At 41.3% G+C, this 21,567-nt stretch overlaps 1 protein-coding gene across 1 annotated transcript; it reads right to left on the bottom strand.

The window, feature by feature from the left end:
• Positions 1-3,997: 3,997 nt before the first annotated feature.
• On the bottom strand, positions 3,998-20,498 carry QDPR (quinoid dihydropteridine reductase). Its single transcript, XM_087724624.1, has 7 exons — positions 20,345-20,498; positions 19,885-19,977; positions 17,771-17,867; positions 16,465-16,605; positions 13,749-13,857; positions 13,281-13,364; positions 3,998-8,767 (listed from the first exon to the last, which is right to left on the bottom strand). Exons 1-7 carry the CDS (start codon positions 20,435-20,437, stop codon positions 8,662-8,664), a joined length of 723 nt encoding a protein of 240 aa, XP_087580750.1. The 5' UTR covers positions 20,438-20,498; the 3' UTR covers positions 3,998-8,661.
• Between the last annotated feature and the right edge of the window lie 1,069 nt (positions 20,499-21,567).

The raw sequence follows: 21,567 nt of genomic DNA, 5'->3' as shown, positions 1-21,567 counted from the left end.
TGGGAGTCAATAAAGCACTGGTTCCCATGGCTATCTCTAGTTAGACATCAAAGTAATATATCCCACATGGCTATCATAAACATCCCGCCAGAAATGTTGGGACATTCAGTTTTCCGGTGACAGGAAACCCCAGTTGTAAAGTTGTAAAACTCAGTTGTTACAGATGTAGCTAATGATTTAACTCCGAGGCTCCCCTCCTCCCAATTGAATGGCAGTATCACTTTTAGGGATCTGACAGGAACAGAAAAGAGAAGGTGGAAGAGTGAAAGGAGGAGACCCCTGGAAGCTGAGTTTCAGAAGAATTCAATATTCAGAGATTGTGAAATATCAGTAAATTCTAGATCTTGGCGCCATCTGTACACAGTAGCATATACAACAATTGCACACATGAAGGGCTCAGCTCATGTCAATAGGACTAATCAGTAACTGTTGGGGCACAATTGATTGAGTTTAACTGAACAAAACAAGGAAGATCTTGAAAATATATCTCAGGGTGGGGAGAAGTAGAAAATAAAATAAAATCATTATGCTATAATATGAAACTCTCACCTCGATTTACTGTTTAATTTAGAAAGTCTAGGTTGATTGGATTAGCCCATGACTAGGCGATTCTACTATGACCAATCAGACTATTTTAGAATTCATATTACACAGATCCAATCAAGGTTTGCTTTTTTCCTCTCAGCATAAAAGCACATTTTAACATTGCTCTAAGAATCAGAAGAGCAAGGTTAGACTTTTTAAAAATGCATAAGAAAAACCAGTATCAACAGCCTGTTAAATTTTTGTGGTGTTGTCTTCCAGAATCAAATGAAGGGAAAATTACTATTCTGATGGAGACTTCACACATTGATGAAGCCAGGTACTTCTGCATACCTACAGAATACATCTTAAAATCAGGGTAGGATGTGCAGGGAGAGATGTTATTTTTGACAGCGACGCACAAAAACCCAATTTTTCAGAACCAAAAATATTCAAGGTAGCAGAGTATACCTCAACTGCAAAATGTTGCTCTTTCCTTGTTCACTTTGTGGTAAAATAAAGTTTGGTAAAACCTTCTGGAGAACTTGAAAGTCTGTGATTTTGTGACCTGGATATGACTTAAGACCATGATGGCGAACCTGTTGCATGGGGAGCCATTTGTCAGAGCATGCAAGGTGTTGCCCTGTTATCTGGCCAGCATGCCGCTGACCGAAATGGCCTTTTTTTGAGGCCATTTTTCACCTTCCAGAGGGTTCAGGAGCTTCCCTGAAGCCTCTGGAGCCCAAAAAACCAGCCCTACGGGCAAACCAGAAGTTCGGGAACGTACTTCCGGTTTGCTCGTAGGGCTGGTTTTAGCCCTCCGGAGCCTTCAGGGAAGCTTCCTGAAGGCCACTGAACGTTCCAGAGGGCTAAGAGGAAACCGGAAGTCGGTTCCCAAACTTCCAGTTTGCCCTTAGGGCCTGTTTTTCACGCTCCGGGGGCTTCAGGGAAGCTCCTGAAGCCTCCGGAAGGCCTCTGGGGGGGGGGGCGGAGAGGCTGTTTTCGCTCTCCCCAGGCTCCTATAAAGCCTCTGGAGCCTGGGGAAGGCAAAAAAAAGCACACCAAAAATGCGGGGGGGAGCGCTGATCGTGCATGCATGCGTGCTGTGGTCATGCGCATAGCATTATGGGTATGGCGCTCCTGTGTACGACCCCCTTGTGCTCCCTCTACTTTTGGAACATTAGCCATAAAAGGTTCGCCATCCCTGACCTAAGATCTTGATTTAGTATTGATTTCAAAATACAATTGTTATTTAAAATGTGATATTTTACATTCCATAGGAAGAATTTTCTTTAATAACTAGGACAAAGCAAAACCATTTACTATGCATTGCTATGCATGTTTGTATTATACATTATAGTGTTAATATTTTGTGTACTTTCCAGCAACGGTGTTTAATGATTGATCATTGGTAAAAATGAAAAAGTGCTTTGTTCTTGATCCGGAGAAGGAAAAGAAAGAAAAACTAAAACTCTAGTTATGCAAAATAGGTCATAATAAATACAAACAAAGGAGCATTATGGAAGTGCATTGGATGCAGAGAAAAAGCTAAAATAGGGATTAAAATCTGCTTCAAATCAAGCTTGATTTAAGTACATGGATTCATCTGTAAACATTGGTAAAAAATGAAAAAGTGTTCCTTTTCTTCTGGATTGTTTTTCAATCTCTCTAATAGCTCTGAAATTTTGTATATAGTGCCGTTGCCATAACAGCCTATTAGGGTACCCAGAAGAATACTGTTGCAATTTGCAACTTTCTCCTAGAATGGTAGAATGTTGTTAGCATAGGGAGAAGATAACTCTTGAAGCACATTTGATTAAAGACAAGGATTATTTTGAAAAAAATCTCAGTATGGAAAGAAGATCAGTTGAAAAGTCTGTAGAGATTCTCAATCATCCAGATCATGGTTGTCCCAAAGGTGTTTTTTTAGGAGGCAACTGGACTTTCTTGTTTTTTCTTTGAGGATGTTTCACTTCTCATCCAAGAAGCTTCTTCAGTTCTGACAGGATACTAGGGGAGTAGGAATGGATTTCCAGAGGAAAAAATTGCAGACGTCAGGAACCAGAAGCATTACTCAGGTGACCCTGAGGACACAGATAAACCTTCAAGTGCTTCAACAACCCTCTAAAAGGATGCAAATGATCTCCTGTCTGCAAGGAATATAAATCCTTCCATTCCCCCACTATCCTGGCAGAGCGGAAGAAGCTTTTTGGATGAGAAGCGAAATATCCTCAGAGTTGCTTCCTTAATAAAGCACCTTTGGGATGATCAGTTGAAAAGAAAATTAGTATTTAAAAGTATTCTATGAGATCTTTTTTAAATTGACCACTGGGCTTGGAAACTAGTGCTAGTCTCCATTCTTCCTGGAGCCTACACGATTGCCTAATATCCCATTCCTCCTATCTTTATTTTGCAAGCTCCAAGTTTATCCAGAAGATAGCTGGGCCTGGCCTGCTCCCCGCATGAGGGGTTGCCCCCCACCTGCTCGCCAGCGGCGTCCACCTCTTGCTCCACTTCTTCGCCAGCTGGAAGTGCCGCCGCAGCCGAGTCTCCATCCTCTGGAGCGCAAGATTGTACGAGCTGAGCTCCCGGAGTAGCACCAGCGGTCAGACGGGCTGATCTGCAAAGAGAGCAGGCAGGTGGCCAGGTGGGAAGCCAGTGGGCTGCTTCAGAGCCCAAAGCCCTGCAAAGCCGGCACAAGAGGCACACGGGCCAGATGGAAGGCAGCCTTTTCTGCAGCATCCCCTTCCCCTCTTTGGATCACTCTGCAGCAGGGGGGGCTCTGCCTTCCCAAAATGGAGCAGGCGCATGTGCAGCAGTCCCAGGATATCTGCTTGCCCTCCTGCAGCATCGCTGCCGCCACCGCCACCACTTTCAGCCCCAGCAGTGTCTGCATTTCCACCAAGGGTTGCCCACCCACCCACTGGACACCAATCTCAGAAGGCAAGCGGGGATGGGGGACCACCAGGAGGCCACATAAAAGGCAGGGAAGCATGGCAGGGCCGCGGGGAAGGAGGCAGGGGCAGCTAGCTAAGCTGTGACTCTCAGGCTTACCTGGCAGACAGATCAGGGGCGCAGCGTGCTTCAGGCAGGTAAGCTGCAGAGCGGAGACTGGGCAGGACAAGCAGCAACCAGGGGACCGATTCAGGGGTGTGGCCAGCCAGCAGTCACTATTGGTTCTGCAACCCAGGCCAACATATCACTACCGATTTGGCCGAACCGGTCCAAACGCATAGGAACCAACCTCTGCCCATAGTGATTTACAGCACTTTCTAGGCAGTTTACAATGTCAGTGTATTTCACCCAGCAATCTGGGTCCTCATCCTCGGAAGGCTGAGTCAATCTCAAGCCCCATCAGGATCGAACTTCAGACTGTGGACACAATTAGCCTGCAATTATGCATTCTAACAACTGCCCCATTAAGGCTCATAAAAGATCACAAAAGACCAAAAAAAATCACAAAAGGCCACTTAGATTTTCTCCTGTTAAATATATTTATTCCATACACATTGTACATGGAGATAACAATATTTTGACTATTTCACTCTTTTAAGGCTCAATGAGCAGCTAAAAGTAGAAACTACTGAATCTACAAGACACTTTAGGCTTGTCAATGTTGGAGGTTTACAATGCCAAGATACCATATGCTTGGATGGAAGCAAACTTCACTTTAATAACAAAATAAGATTCAGACTTAACACAGATAAAAAATTATAGGCCAATATCATTATTAAATGTAGACTATAAAATATGTGTTTCTAACATGAATTATGTTTGTTGACTGTGGAAGAGATGCGCAAAAGTCTATTTGTAACCAACTGATAAACTTTCTATAGCATGTAAAGAAGGATGTTGTATTTGTTTTAAATTAAAATTTAAAAAATTTAATTAAAAAAAAAATGTGTTTCAATAGTAGCAGAGAGACTAAAAATATTCTTGAATGAATTTATACTCAGACCTGAATGGATTTTTACCTAAAAGACAAATTAAAAATACTGCATTTTTGGAGTATAAGACGCATCTTAGTTTTGGGGGAGGAAAATAACACGAAAAAATGCTGTCATTGCCTACCAGCATCCATGGTTTTCAGCTGACACATGGTAACAAGGTCAGCCAATGAATAGGCATAGCAAGTAAGTCAGCCAATGAGGGCTATTTGGACTCTGAAATTTGCTGTGTGAGCAAGAAGACAGGACGGAGCCTGGCATAGCCAAAAACTGAAAGTGAATCTGCTTGTGTTTTGCTTATATTTACTGCTACCTTGAAAACCTGATTTTGGTAATGTATTGTATATTATTATTATTTTGAATCCTGCTGAATCAGTTACTGTGATTTCTGAATGTGATTGCTGCTGCAAACTCTGATCAGCCAGGTCAGCTTCAGCACTTATTGCAGCCTGATTCAGCACAGCTGATTGGCGAGTGGATTGGACTGCTGGAATACACCCACTGCTACAATAGATGTATAAGACGCACTCAATTTTTCATCCTCTTTTAGGGGGAAAAGGTGAGTCTTATACTCTGAAAAATATGGTAATATGAGAATTATCTTGAATACGTTGGAGTATTAGGAGTACATTCCTAAAATCAAATGGTGTTTATTTTGTTAGATGCACAGAAAACATCTGACAATGTGATTTGGCAATTTTGGTTACTACAATTAAAGTATATGGACTTTGGTGAAAAATGTACTAATATGATTAAGGCAATATATTCTAAACAAACTGTAAAGGTGATGGTTAATGGGGACATGACAGAGAACTTTAATATAAGAAAAGGCAAAGACAAGGATGCCCTTTGTCCCCTTTACTATTTACAGGTAAACTCGAAAAATTAGCCATAATCATCACACTTATGACAAATCACAGCTTGAACTATCTTGCTTTGCATGTAATGAGTCTATCTCATATATTAATTTCACCTTTTAAGTTGCATTACTGAAATAAATGAACTTTTGCATGATGTTCTAATTTTTCGAATTTCACCTGTATATTTAACACTGAAAGTGTGAAACAGAAACATTAGATAAGATCCAGAAATAAAAGGTATGGAAATTACAAAAGAAAAATACAAATTACAGGCATTTGCAGATGCTCTGGTATTTATTCTAGAAAGACTGCAAGAAACTGGACCCAAATTAATAAAAAATAGAAGAATATGGTGAAGTTGCAGGATTGAAAATAAATGAAGAAAAAAACCAAGATATTAGTAAAAATTCTTTAGAGATAAACAAAAAAAAAATTGAGAAGACAGATATTCAAATGGTTAGGAAAGTAAAATACTTAGCAATTTAATTAACAGCAAGATGTGCAACCATTAAAGAAGATACTTATATTAAGCTGTTACAACAAATTAAACTAAATCCGGAGAAATGGAGAAACTTGCAATTATCGATGATAGTAAGAATAGCTACAATAAAACCGAATATCTTGGCGAGGTTATTTTTGTTCCGAACAATTCCGATAAAGTTAGAAAATAAACAATTTGAGGAGCTAAATAAAATCTCAAAATACATTTGGCAAGGGAAAAGAGCAAGATTAAGACTGAAAATGTTACAAGACTCTAAAAACAGGGGGTTTGGGGCTGCCAGATTGGGAGTTATATTACCAGGCCTCTGCACTTACATGGGTGAAAGGCTGTGTTTTAGGCCCAGTACGCTTCAACATCTTCACCAATTATTTGGACGAGGGGATAGATGGAGAACTCATCGAATTTGCAGATGACACCAAGCTAGCATGAATAGCCAATACTCCAGAAGATAGGTTTTAGATACAGAAGGATCTTGACAGACTAGAACATTGAGTACTATCTAAGAAAATGAAATTCAATGATGAAAAAAGTAAGGTTCTATATTTAGGCAAGAAAAACAAAATGCACAAGGACACTATATGTCAGTGATGGCAAACCATTTTGTAAATGCGTGCCAAAATTGTGCATGCGTGATAGCGCACGCCCCACACCTACAATGCAATGGGCTGCGCCTATCTGCACATCCATGCATGACACCACCACCACCCCGGTGCAGGAGGGGGGAGTTTTCACCCACCTCAGGCTTCAGGAAAGCCTCCGGAGCCTGGGGAGGGCGAAAAAAGGGGCCCCATGGTCCAACCAGAAGATCGGAAACAATCCATTTCCAGCTTCTGGAGGGCCTCCAGGGGGCTGGGGGACCCCCGTTTTGTCCTCCCCAGGCTTCAAGAAAGCCTCTGGAGCTTGGGGAAGGCGAAAAACGGGCCCAACTTGAAGTTCGGAAACCAACTTCTGTTGGGCCCGTTTTTTGCCCTCCCCAAGCTCCGGAGGCTTTCCTGAAGCCTGGGGAGGGAAAAAATGGCCTCCCCTGGCACTCCAAAAGGCTGGAATGTGCATGCATGTTAAGAGTTGATTGCTTGCGTGCCAGCAGATATGGCTCTGCGTGCCACCTGTGGCACGCGTGCCATAGGTTCATCATCATGGGTATATGTGGTACCTAGCTCAATAGTAGTAACTGTGAGAGGGAGTCCTAGTGGACAATCATTTAAATATGAGCCAGCAATCTGCTGCAGCTATCAAAAAAGTCAATACAGTTCTAGGCTGCATAAACAGAGGGATAGAATCAAGATCACATGAAGTGTCAATACTATTTTATAATGCCTTGCTAAGGCCACACTTGGAATACTGCATCCTTTTTGGTTGCTACGATGTAAAAAAGATGTTGAGACTCTAGAAAGAGTGCAGAGAAGAGCATCAAAAATAATTAGGGGACTAGAGAATGGTTGCCGGAACTGTGTATGTCTAGTTTGATGAAAAGAAGGGCTAAGGGTGACAATATCTCAGGGGCTTTCAAAAAGAAGATGGAGTCAAGTTATTCTCCAAAACACCTGAGGATAGGACAAAGAAGCAATGCATGGAAACTAGACAAGGAGAGAAGCAATTTAGAACTAAGGAGAAATTTCCTGACAGAATAATTAATGAGTGGAACAACTTGCCTCCAGAAGTTGTAAATGCTCCAACACTGGAAGTTTTTAAGAAGAGATTGGATAACCATTTGTCTGAAATGGTATAGGGTTTCCTGCCTAAGCAGGGGGTTGGACTAGAAGACCTCCAAGGTCCTTCGAACTCTATTATTCTATTCTGTTTTCTATTCTATTTTCTATTCTATTCTATATTCTATTCTATATTCTTCTCCCCTGAATCAAGAATGGTAGGGAACATGTAGACTTAAAAACTCTTAGCTACAACTTAGCAACATCACTAGTGTGGGTTGAAGAATTCATCTCAAGGATTACTCTCTCTCTCTCTCTAGAGAAAAAATAAAGTCAACAGCCTTCTTTATGCACATAATAGCAGGAATATGCCAGATATACCACCCCTGAAAACTGGCACGCTGCACTGACAATTTTTCATTGCTTTTAAGGCAAATGACAGCAACTATAATGTCCATGTTAAATGGACTCTTCTAAATATTCCCTTCTTTCTGCATTTGTAAAGAAACTTCAGAAAATACTTGGGAATGATGAATTCAGTGGCAGCACTCACATTCTCTAGGTTTTATTTAGGGCATTTTTTGTGAACTGGGAAGGTAGAATACATACTCTTGTTTTGTTCTTGGTCTTTGTGGAACCTCTTGACGTAGTCATATTTAGTCAAAGGCAGTGGCAGTATTGCATCTTTGGTCAGAATTAATATATGACAACTAAGCACAACATCTACCTGGGTAACATTCAAAATGGCCATTCACAGAAATACAAGTATTCTACAAGATGACGATTTTCCATTCACAACAGCATCCTCACCTATAAATGAGGGCAGGGATGTCCCAATGCAAGCCTCATTCTTATGTACTTGCACACCAAGATCAGATGCAAATACATAAGCTGTGGGATTTGCCACATGAACCATGTTTTATTATTTGCTTCCTATTTGTTCTGCCTCCCTAGTTTTCACTCTGCAAAATTAACCTACTAATCCATTTTGAAACTCATTTCTTCTATTAAATGCAAGATGCCTTGCACCTTTGGATAATTAAATGTCACTGGGTCACATTTAGCAGATCTGGTTCCAAATAAAGCCAGATAGTGAGCAGAAACAGAAGATGATTAAATACACTAGACAGATTTTATATCTTTATGACTTTAGCCCTATTTGCACAAATGTCATTCTTGGGTCAGAGGTGGGCTGGTGAAAGTTCAGATTTTCCTCCAGTTGTTACTACTTCAATCAAACTTCCAGAGTCTGGCCGGTTTTTACCGATGATCCAGTCATGAAAAATTCTGGCAGAACAGATGGAAACAAGTGCATGAGTTAGTTTCATTGGAAGTTTCACATTCAATGAGAAAGTTTCACACTCAATGAGCATTCACTCAATGCTCATTGAGTTTCCATAGTTATTCCATAATTCCCCTATTAATAAAGTTCTGAGATAACAAGCTGAAAAGCAATTTGAGTCCCCCATTCAGAGGACCTTGTAAAAGATTGCAGTGCAGAAGTTTCTATTTTAATGGGCTTGAGATGCATCTCTTTATTTTCCTGGAAAGACAAATCTACTAAATACAAGGACTTGTTAAGATGTAACATTATTTTTGTCATCTACAAGAACAACTGTTCTTAGCTTCAACAGGGCTGCTACTAAAAGAAGCTAAACCACCTCCTACATACAAGCAGATAAACTATCATTATCCCCAATCTACAATTTAAAAGAGGTACCATGAAGTTGAGATTGGTTTAAGACATCTCAGCTAAGGGAGATCTCTTTTCTGTAGTTCAGTTTATCCTGCTTGCACAAGACAGAAAATATAAATAAATAGATCAGATAAACTGAAGGAACTGGTGCAAGACACTTTTCTTTTCAAGAAAAGAAATTAATCTATGTACAGTATCTGTCTGCCTATCAGCCCATCTGTCCATTTATCCATAAACATTCCATAGTATAAGAGTTTGAGAACATGCTAAAGGTTCATACATAATACGATACCTGGAGGACCGTTAATCAATTATCCATACCCATTTACCAGATCACCACCCATTACCCCACTGCAGCCTCCAAGATACAAGACTTTCCACCTATTCTTACTTAGATTACACCTTTTCCAGAGCTGATGGGTCAATGCAACAATGCACAAAGCTTAGCCAAACACCAGTTATTTTACCATAAAGTTTTTGGGGACCTGGGTGGTCTTTGATGCCACTGGAGACAATGTAAATAAGGTAATACTTGAGGCTGGTGTTTTGCTTCTCATTCTTTTAAATTATTGATATTTAACCAAATATAAAAAACCACATGAGGAAGGGAGCCGAGCAACACCTGAGGCATACTTGAACCACAATAGAACTCCAGTTACGAAAACAATATCACATTTCCTTATATTTATGTGTCTAAAAGAATGCTCTGGCTGGCAGCTTGGGGTTGCATTGGGATTTACTGGTCAGCCCACAGCCTAGAGCACTTTTGAGTCTTCTGAATAGCAATGATGCAGGCATGTTGAACAAAATTTCAAGACGGTGGCCTTGACTACAAAATATAAGCTTTTTTTTATTTATTAAATTTGTATGCTGCCCATCTCTTTACCAAGCATCTCTGGCAATCGATTTCACAGCTTCCCCCTGGAAGAAAGCATGCAGACACATAGAAAAGCTGCATCATCAAGTGCCCCTGAGAAAGGGAGAAAAATAGCTTAGACTTTCCTAGGGGGGGAAAAAGGCAAGTGTTGGTTATAGGAGATTCAGTTCTCAGGGGAACAGAACCAGCCATCTGTAAACCAGACATTCAATCTATGGAGGTATTTGTCTCCCTGGAGCAAAAAATCAAAGATGTGGCCTAGAACCTTACTAAAATAATCAAACTCATAGATTACTAGCCCCTTCTCCTTCACATAGGGAGAAATGACATGACAATGAACCTGAAAATAATATTGTGAAATTATGAGCAGTTAGGCAAGAAAGTTAAGGGGTTAGAGCCGTGGTGGCGCAGTGGTTAGGGTGCAGTACTGCAGGCCACTTTAGCTGACTGTGATCTGCAGCTCAGCAGTTCAAATCTCACCGGCTCAAGGTCGACTCAGCCTTCCATCCTTCCGAGGTGGGTGAAATGAGGACCCAGACTGTGGGGGCAAGTTGCTGACTCAATTTGCTAAAAAATTTGTAAACCGCTTAGAGAGGGCTGAAAGCCCTATGAAGCGGTATATAAGTCTAATAAATAGATAGATAGATAGATAGATAGATAGATAGATAGATAGATAGATAGATAGATAGATAGATAGGAGCACAAGTGGCATTTTTTCATCTCGACTTCCAATAATAGGTCACTATCCAATGAGGGAACAAAGAATTTTAAAAATGAACCATTGGTTTAAGAGTTGATGCAGCCAAGAGAACTTCGAATTCCTAGAGCATGGTCTGCATTACCTATATCACTGTTGGTGAACCTTTTCGGTACTGAATGCTAAAACGGGAGTGCACATGTGGGGGAGCACCAGAAACTGGAAGAGCAGCTCCCTGGCATGCATGAATGCACCGGAACATTAAGCTTCTGGTTTTGGGCATGCGCACTGGTCACCTGGTCTTCCAGTTTCTGGCACACATGTGCACGTAAAGACGAGCATGCATGCCAGGAAGCTGCTCTTCCTGTTTCTGGCACCCCCACATGCATAAAGACCAGGTGGCTGGTGTGCATGTGTGCACCGGACTCCAGAAGAAAAAAGGGCAATGGCTGGCATGCCCAGAGATGGCTCTATGTGCCACTTCCAGCATGCATGTCATAGGTTCACCATCATGGGCCTACATGAAGGGCTTCTGGCAAGGGATGAGCTGCACCTCACAAGAATCAGGAAGAATGTATTTGGAAAACGACTGGCTAAATTTATCAGAAAAGCTTTAAACTAAAATTGAGGGGGGAATGAAACCAATCCTTAGGATCTTTAGGAACTAATCCCTACCATAAGTCCCAAGGCAACTAATAAAACAATGAGGCAAGGAGTAACGGGAAGGAAGAAAATCTCACAAATAAAGTAGGAGATGTAGGAAGCATACCCAGGATCAGACATACAGGATTCAAATACCTGTGCACAAACACTCAAAAGTTTGGGGAACAAACAAGGTGAAGTCTTAGTACAAAAGGACAAGTATGATATACAGTAGTTGTCATTACCAAAACTTGGTGGGATGAAACTCAGCACGGGAATGTACTGATGGAAAAATACAAATTGTTCAAAAGAAACAAACCTAAAAAAGAGGAGGTGGAGTTGCATTATATGTAAAACATGATTACATCTCTATAGAAATGCATAAAATCAATAAGCTTTCCAGAATGAATATGGGTCAATATAAAAAGAAAAAAGAATGCCATTGCCATAGGTGTATAATACACCCACAACATAACCAAGAAGAAGAAATAGGTTGTTTTAGGCCCAGTACTCTGCAATGTCTTCATAAGAGAGTTAAATGAGAAGGGGAACTCATCAAATTTGCAGATGACACTAAACTGGCAGGAATAGCCAACAGCCCAGAAGACTAAAAATCCAGATGGATCTCAACAAACTTGAACACTGGGCCCTATTTAATAAAATGAAATTCAATGTGGTCAAACTATTCTCCAAGGCACCTGAGGGTAGAACAAGAAGCAATAAGTGGAAGCTAATCAAGGAGAGAAGCAACTTAGAATTGAGGAGAAATTTCCTGACAGTTAGAACAATTAATCAGTGGAACAGCTTGCCTCCAGAAGTTGTGAATGCCCAAACATTGGAAGTCTTTAAGAAGATGTTGGATAGCCATTTGTCTGAAATGATATAGGGTTTCCTGCCTAGGCATGGGGTTGGACTAGAAGACCTCCAAAGTCCCTTCCAACTCTGCTATTGTATTGCATTGTATTGCATTGTATTTGTAAGGTAAAGAAAAGTAAGGTTTTATACTTAGGCAAGAAAAATCAAATGTGTATGTACAGTTTAGATTAAACCAAGCTCAATAGCAGTAATTGTGAAATAATCTTGCAGTCCTAGTGGAAGCACTTAAATATGAGCCAGCAATGTGCGGTGGCAGCCAAAAAAAGCCAACGCAATCCTAGATTGCATAAATAGCAGAATAAAATCAGAATGATGTGAAGTATTAGTACCGTTTTATAAAGCCTTAGTAAGACCACATTTAAAATACTCCAGTTTTGGTTACTGTATTATAAAAAAGATGTAGAGACCCTGGAAAGAGTGTAAAAAAGAGGATCAGGGATGATTAGGGAACTGGAACTAAAACATATGAAGAACAGTTATAGGAATATGGGTATGTCTAGTCTAGTGAAAAGAAGAACCAAGAATGACATGATAGCAGTGTTTCAATGTTTGAGGCACTGCCATAAAGAAGAGCACCAAAAATCAAGACAAGAAACAATATAGGGAAACTAATCAAGGAGAGAACCAACCTAGAACTAAGGAGAAATTTCCTGACAGTGAGAACAATAAACAGTGGAATAGTTGTAGGGGCTTCATCACTAAAGGCTTTTAAGAAGAGACTGGACAGCTACTTGTCTGGAATGGTATAAGAGTTCCCTGTTTGAGCAGGGGATTGGATTGCAAGATTTCCAAGATCCCATCCAACTCTGTTTTTCTTCTGCAATCATGGCCACCATAATAACTTCCTACCCACCCACCTGTCACTGTGGACATCCAAGACTCCAAGCGTCAATTTGCAGGACACAGATTTGTGCAGAACACAGATTTTGTTATCCCACAAATCTCTGAACCAAAAATTATGGAACAGATGTTCAAGGCTTCAAACGACTGGAAAACAGTTTTGTTTGCTCACCCTGCAATAAAATCTAGTGGTGTCCAGGAGCTGAAGTCAGCCTCTGGCATGGATTTCCTGTTCATCGGAGTATCCAAGGTAACCCTGGAACAGAGAGAGAGAGAGAGAAACTCATTTGCTCGCTGTCTGGTTCCTCTGATAAATCCTGCCTGCGCTTCTTCTGTGCTTTAACAAAAGCAGCAGGCTCAACCCAGAATAAGAACATATTATTTTTTCAATCCAGTCTCCAGGAAAATGCACTTTCATTCATTACAATCTTCTTGATCGAAGCAGACATGCTACCCAAAATAAAATATTACGTCCAAACTTCATCAAAGGTCCAATAGTCGTGTGTCGTACCCCCCACCCCCGAGATATGGAAATTACAATTTTACAAAGAGTCATAGGGCTAGAAGGAGATCTAACCCTAAAGCCACCCAAGGCAGTAAACCTTGTACCATATAGGTGAGTGATTCCAGAATGACTCACGGGAGGATCGCAACAGCTGCAGCGCCAGCAGGGAGTCCACTGTTTGAACCAGAGAGACTCTGGCAGAGTTGATGGACAGCTCCTTTGGCCATGCCATATGCAATCATTCCTAGAATACAGAATAAAAGAGCTGGAAGGGACCTTGGAGGACCTACCCAAACCTCATGTTGGGGGGGGGGGGGAACCTGTGGTGGCCAAGTGCTAAGGCAGGACTTCCCTGAGACCCCCCTCATCTCTCTCATTATAATCTCCTTCCTCCCTTCCCTTTATCCACCCCACTTCCAGCCCTCACTTTCTAAGTACTTGATAGGCTGGTGGTAAAAATAAAGTTTGACTTCCAGCTGAAGCCTGTTATGAAATGCACCTTACTGAATATAAGGCACTTCCTGGAATCCAACCACATCAGATGGCCCCTGGAAGCCTTCCTGTCATTGCATCAGTGTGGGAATATAAGAGCAAAGTCAAGAAATGACTTGCAAATATGTTAATTTTAACAATCATTTTAATATATTATGGACTGTTTCATGTTGCTGTTTTAGTGGGTTTTTGTAACCCATTAAAAAGTAGTATTTAGCATTAAATACCAATGCTTCAAATTTTGTTTTAAAAATAGTCCTTAACTTACAGCCATATTTGTTGTTAAGTAATCCAGTTGCTAAGTAAGGAATCACTTGACCCATTTTTATAACCTTTTTTTGCTATAGTTGTTAAGCAAGACATCATGTTACTGCAACTTGTGATCTCTCCTGCCAGCTTCCCCATTGTTGGAAGGGAAGGTTGGGAAGGTCACAAATGTGATCACATGACTGCAGGATGCTGTAACTGTCATAGGTTTGCCAAGTGCCCAGTTGCAATCACATGCCTGCTGGGATGCTGCAGCAGTTAGTATGAGGATCGATCAAAAGTCATTTTTTTTCAGTGCCATTGTAACTTCAAATGGTCACTAAGTGAATGGATGTAAGTTGAGGACTATCTGTATTACAAAATGAACCAATGAATTTATTAAACTATTCCATATTTATTAATTTAGATTGGAATTGCCTCCCTCCTACCTATCTACCTACAACAAAACTGGTTTAGGTATTCTGCTACTGAACCTGGATACTTTTTTTCTTAAATGAAAGGAACAATGTAAATTGTAACCCCAAAAGACATCTAAATTCATTTAGTATCAAAAACCTTATTCGATTGTGGATATCCCAATTATGATGTCCTACAATATACTTCAGACACTACTCTGTTAAGGAAATAGGAATCCTTAATCCTCTGCCATCCTCTGCTACCAAATGTGATGTTCCCGTGGTTCGCTCATGAGGCCAATGTTGAGAAAAGACACGGACACGAGCTTTCTCGGGATGAGGCGACCCAGACTGGGGGTCTGGGAGCCCCTTTTATTGAGATAGGACAAAGGCAGGAGGAGCAATCAGCATGTGATTTAAGACAGCCTGTCAAACTACAATTGCTAATCTACTGCTCAGGGAAGTTCTGTCTATATATGGTCAAATCCTGGGCGTCATTGGTAAGGCACATCTAGAGTGAACTATCAGGATGTTATGTTACGAACTATCAGGATGTTATGTTCTTTAGGAGTTTGTTTTTTCCTATGTGGTTCAGCGTGGCTGCGCATGCCCTGTTATGCACTAGGCCATGGGTGACCCACACCTACACAAGGAGTTATATGACAACATCCTCTACCTTTTATTTGAGCTGGAGGTCTGTATACAAAAGCAGATTCCCTGGTATGAATTAGAATCTGCCAATTCAGCAAGATGGTGAAAACTAAAATTTCAATGGTCAAAGTCTGAACTTTTTTAATTTGCTATGTTTAAAATGTTATTAACATTTATTTGATTACAGAACTCACTGTTTTCAATATGGATTCCCATAGCAGGATGGGAATTTTACTTTTTAGCAGAAAGCACAGCATTTCTGTAGACTTTATACAGACACAAAACTAGTAATAGGGCCAGGTCTATTATGTAAGGATTGAGTCAGAGGATTGAAGGTCATTTGTCTTTGAAGCAAGAAGATACAAAGGTTTAATCCAAAGTAAATAAGCAGAATCAGCATTAGTACTTAGGGAATAAAATATAAGCTTGGGTCTTAGTCTTTTTGCAGCTTAAGTAAAGGTAAATGTTCCCCTCACACATATGTGCTAGTCACTCCTGACTCTAGGGGGCGCTGCTCATTTCTGTTTCAAAGCCGAAGAGCCAGTGCCATCTGAAGACGTCTTTGTGGTCATGTGGCCGGCATGACTAAACACCGAAGGCACATGGAATGCTGTTACCTTCCCACCAAATGTGGTTCCTATTTTTCTACTCGCATTTTTTACATGCTTTCGAACTGCTAGGTTGGCAGAAGCTGGGACGAGTAACAGGAACTCACTCCGTTACATGGCGCTAGGGATTCGAACTGTCGAACTGCCAACCTTTCTAATCAACAAGTTCAGCATCTTAGCCACTGAGCAACTGCGTCCCTTTTGCTGCTTATATTCAAGCTAAAGCACTTTTTGTGCAAGCTAAAAAAAGCTTTCATAAACATATGTACAATCTTTTCCCAAATATTTTCTTAATCTATGCACTCAACCCTAACAGAATATTTAAGTTGTCATTGGAGGACAGAATTTATACTACTGAAATTTACAATCTGAACACTAAAGGCTAAGGGAAATGTTGACCAAAACAACATGCACACCCCAGGAACATTTCCATTTTACCTGGAGTTCCAGCTAATGCTGCTTTTGCACCTGTTAGAGTCAATAGCCCCCCTTCCTTCAGGTATTTGGTAGCCAAATGACTAGAGATGGTTGATGTCCAAACACTTTGCTTCCACATCAGGTCACTGTTTTTGTATAAAGCTAAGGGATGGACAGGAAAATATGAAAAACATTAGACATCATGAAACATATACACTTTCTGGAGAGAGCATCACCGACTGTTCCCTCTTAGCCTGATAGTTTAGTTTTATAGTTTAGTTTATAGTTTATTGAACACTTATAGGCCGCCCTTTTCCCTGAGGGGACTCAGGGCGGCTTACAATAATGAGGGAAGGGAGTGCAAGACAAGACATAAAAGAAAACGTGAGTAAAAAAATAATTAACCATAAAAGCACAACATTCACTCAGCATTCGGGCGGGGAGAGAGTAAAGTCCTATCCCCAGGCCTGACGGGATAGCCAGATCTTGAGGGCCGTGCGGAAGGCCTGGACGGTGGTGATAAGGTCTTGTTCTGCAGAAGACACCTAAGAACAGCTCCTTAGCTTAGCTGCCAGGTATGAAATAGGAATTTAATTCCAACCTGCCCAGTCAGATATCTGTGAGTTTAACAATGAGATGGGCATACATTAAAAAAACAACTGGTAGCATTCAGATACCTGTAGCATTTAAAACAAGTCTCAAAACATCTAGATCACTATCCCAGTTCAAAAATAAATTGTCAAATGCAATTATTATTGCACTTATTGTGCTCATTTCTCAACACTTCTTTTTAATCTGGTTTAAATCTAATGAGATATCGATGACTCAATCCTACTTCAAGTTTAGACACTTCCCTATTAACCATCTGGCTTCCAGATACGGACAGGAGTGAAGAACAGAAATACTTTCCGAATGCACTGTACAGAGTAATAAGAGTGGGATAAAAATCAAATAAGTAAAACAAAAATCCCAAAGTCGCTATCTTTGCAATTGTAGACAGCTTCAGGACAGGCTCAACTGCGCAACAAAGTCTTACTGAAATGCATTTAAATTTAGAAATCTGTTATGAGGGCTTCTATTTTTCCTCAACATGTTTTTTTTCCAATGCCAGCCAGTTCAGGACACCACTGGAAGAGAGGAAGCAGATGTTATCCCACAGCTTCTATTGCATCAATTGAATTTCAGGGCTGGAGAAATCAGGAAGACATTAAATGGGGGAGCTATAGCATTGTTTGCTGAGCAGCTCCATCACAGACCAGAAATAGGCCATTCTGAAAGACCACGGGAAAGAGAAAGAAGAGAGCATTGTGTGAATTGCCATCCTTACATTTTGCCTTGGCACTGCCTCCAGCCCATCCACCAGCCACACAGAGGATAGCATCCACTTTCTTTTCACCCAGGACTTTTCCGACGTCTTCTGTCACCTTTCAAAAGGCAGAATTAGAAGAGCTGAGTTACAGAACAAGTACCAGCAACTTTGATTTATAACCAGTCCTTACCGAAGTAGTACACTGACTCTCTAAAACAAGACAGATAAATATTTCTGCATATGGAATTATTAGAAGCCTGGCTGTGTAGGTGGTTAAGCTTCCAGCAAATCTTAACCTGTAATCTGAAGTCATCTGGTTTTGGCACAGATTTTATTAAACTAAAGTAGCTGGGCTGCTGTTTTCTCTCTCTTTCTTCTCTTATTCGGATATAAAGGAGTAGAAAGAGTTCTAGTTGCCTGATTAACAGGGAGAATTTTCCAAACCCTTTCCTTACCCGCAACAGAGCAATCTTCATGCTTTTTTCACCATTTTGCTGTTATTAACAACTTTGGGAATTAGTAAAATTACAGATATGAAAATAACAGAAAACGGCATTCTAAGGAGGGAAACATGGTTTCTTTTCCTGGGGAGGATTGTGGGGAAAGACAGAGGTGTCACTTTGGTATGAAAAAGATGCCTCAAAACTTTTTTGGATGAGCAAGACTGAGCAAGTTACAAAACAGGTTTTGGAAAGCTACTAGGAAAAATAAGACTGACATTTTCGGGAGTGAAATATGACAGAAAGCTGCAGAGCAGATGCTAATGTAACTAATGGAATTGGGAATTTTGCAAAACTTTTCAGGGTCCCTTTTCCTGAATTTTCATCTTGTTAACATGCATGAACCATACTTCCCTACCTCTAAATAGGAGCAAGAATGCAAAGCATAAGGCTTAATATAAGCATGTGTTTTGTAAAGATGGCCTGGCCCTCTTTTTCCATTCTCAGTTTTGGATCTCTCACAAGCAGTGGCTGAGCATGCACCAAAAATATTACTCCCAAGAGGACTTTCAAAAAAGTCAGGACAGTAACTTTGATGGCATCACGGGAAATCCTTTACATTTTAATAGGCACTGAAAATACAGGTAGTCCTCGACTCAGACCACAATCGAACCCAAAATTTCTATTGCTAAGCTTACAGTTAAGTAAGTTTTGCTCCACTTTACAATCTTTCTTGCCACAGTTGTTAAGTTATGATTGCCACAGCTGTTAAGTAACATGATTGTTAAGTGAATCTGGCTTCCCCTTTGACTTTGCTTGTCAGAAAGTCACAAAAGGGATCACATGACCCCAAGACACTGTAACCGTCATAAATATGAACTAATTGCCAAGTGCCATGGGAATGCTGCAATGGTCACACGTACGAGAAACTTCCCCAGTTTTTCATTGCCATTGTAATTGAACAGTCACTAAACAAATGGCCATAACTCGAGAATGACCTGTATATCACATCTAAGGGAGGCCTACGTGACACAAGTTGGACTTTGGCATGTGATATTATGTTTTCCCTTTTCTCCAACATACCAATCAGTGCAAAGTTCGCAGGTTACAAAAGGTCTAACTCCTGTAATGGAGCAAACAGTTGTGAAATGTTTCTGCAGGGTTTCCAACATCAGCACTGTTGTTTTAGCAGCCACACGACTGGCAAAACTTCAATTAGAATAGTGTCCACGAATCAATGCCTTCTAATTCTTATGGATATTCTGGGAGAACAGGGATATTTATGGTAATCAAAAACGAGGAGTCTCGTAATGTCCTTTCAGAAGAATTATTTTTCATTTCAATGCTTTTATATTTGTTCCTCTGAAAAGATGCTACCAGACTCCCCCTGAATTTGGAAAGGTTTAGGACAGGGTTCCCCAACCTTGGCAATTTAAAGATGCACGGATTTCAATTCCCAGACAGAATGAGATTTAGGACAATTAGGAGCAGTGATTGATTGTCTGCTGTCAAGTTTGTGTCTTAACACCTACAAAGATTTTTGTTCCTTATCTGCCAGAGATGGAACACATTTGTTCACCAATCCCGAATTTTTCAAGCTTTAGGTAAGAAACTGAAGTCAACATTTCCGCAGTTTTCCCTGCGCTCTTTTCCAATTACAAAGCGCCTAAAAACTTGTGCTCGTTTTTTTACCTGCTCTGCTTGTTCCACAAACGAATCGCCCATTTGCACAACGACGTTGGTGCTTGCCTCTTGGTTTTCTGCTAAATCAATGCTGAGCACCCACTGCGGGGAGAGGGGGGGGGGAAACACAGAGAGACACCAAGATTTTGTTTTGTTTTGATGTTTTCAAACGGGGCTGCATTTACCCCAAAGCTACGCGGCAACAGGCGAAGAGCTTCGTTGCAACCGCCTCTCCGCGCCCGGCCGCTCTTTTGCTAAGGGCAGCGCGGCTTATTTCCCGACCAGAAGTGTGCAACACCTTTGCGTGTGCGTTCCTTCCTTTGCACAGCGGCCTCCCCCCCCCTCCGACCCCCCCCCTCCTTTGCATGCGAAGGTGCAGGAAAGCCGCCTTCTCCAAGGTTTCCTCCACCGAGCTCCACAGACAGGCTTTTGCCAACCTTTCCGCACCGCACCCCCGCCAGCCCTTTACCCAGTTCTTCGCCCGCAGGTGCCGCACGCAGGCAGAGCCCAGTGCCCCTCCACCGCCGTATACCACCACCCGGGATGCCTCTCCCGCTGCCATGACTGCTGCTCCGACAAGCAGGAACGTCCGTGGTGAAAAGGAAGCGGAAGGCGGGCACCCGAGCTCTCCGCCCCCACTAGGTGGGTTAAGTGGCGGAAAAGGAGGCACGGCCCCGGCTAGGCGATCCTGGGTTTTCTCTCCCGTATAGGGAGGGTGGTTTGTCCAGAGCTGTGCTTGTCAATCTCGGCAACTTTAAACCAGAATCCCCCAACCGACTGCTCCAGAGAATCTGGCAGGAAGCTGTGCACAAATCTTCCAAAGGTGTAGGGTTAATCCTGGCAAGAGGTTGCATCTGAGGGTAGGGCAAGAAGCAATGGATGGAACATAATTAAAGAGAGATCCAGTCTAGGACGAATGAGAACAATTAAACAATGAAAACAATTAAATAGAATAGCTTGCATTACAGAGTTGTGGGTTGGTTGTTTTTTTTTTGAAAAGTTTTTTTTATTTTAATTGAACAAAAACACACAAAAAGAATCATCCTTCATTACATCTTGTAGAAAGTGTGTCGATTGGTTACAGATAACTTTCCTGCCTTTCTTCTACAGTCATTACTTATAGTTCATATTAGATTATACACTTTAAATCAAAAATCTTTGTATATTTTACTATCAATATATATATACTATATCAATATACCACAATTCTCATTTGACTACAATTATTTGAACATGCTTTTACCTCAAATCATTCATACTTGAATCATACAATTCAAGGTGCTGGTTATCACCTTTAAAGCCCTACATGGCCTAGGACCTGGATATCTACGAGACCGTCTTCTGCCGCATACCTCCCTAAGACCGATAAGATCGCACAGGATGGGCCTTCTCCTGGTGTCATCAGCTGGACAATGCCGGCTGGCGACGCCTCGGAGTAGGGCCTTCTCTGTTGCCGCTCCGGCGCTATGGAACGAGCTACCCCCAGAGATCCGGACCCTACCCACTCTCATGACCTTCCATAAAGCTATTAAAACCTGGCTTTTCCGGCAGGCCTGGGGCTATTGACCTCTTGATTGAGGTCCAGCCCCGCTTAGACTGGGTGTATGTTGTGTTTCTTTTAATTTGTTGTGTCTTATTTGTTTTAATCCTTTTTAATATTTCTTATTCCTTATTTCTGTAAGCCACCCGGAG

The sequence above is a fragment of the Thamnophis sirtalis genome, unplaced genomic scaffold (assembly GCF_051295495.1).
Source record: "Thamnophis sirtalis isolate CommonGarterSnake01/CBP01778 unplaced genomic scaffold, rThaSir2_p1.2 scaffold_10, whole genome shotgun sequence".
Lineage (NCBI taxonomy): Eukaryota > Metazoa > Chordata > Lepidosauria > Squamata > Natricidae > Thamnophis > Thamnophis sirtalis.
This window is presented reverse-complemented; position numbering and strand designations above follow the sequence as displayed.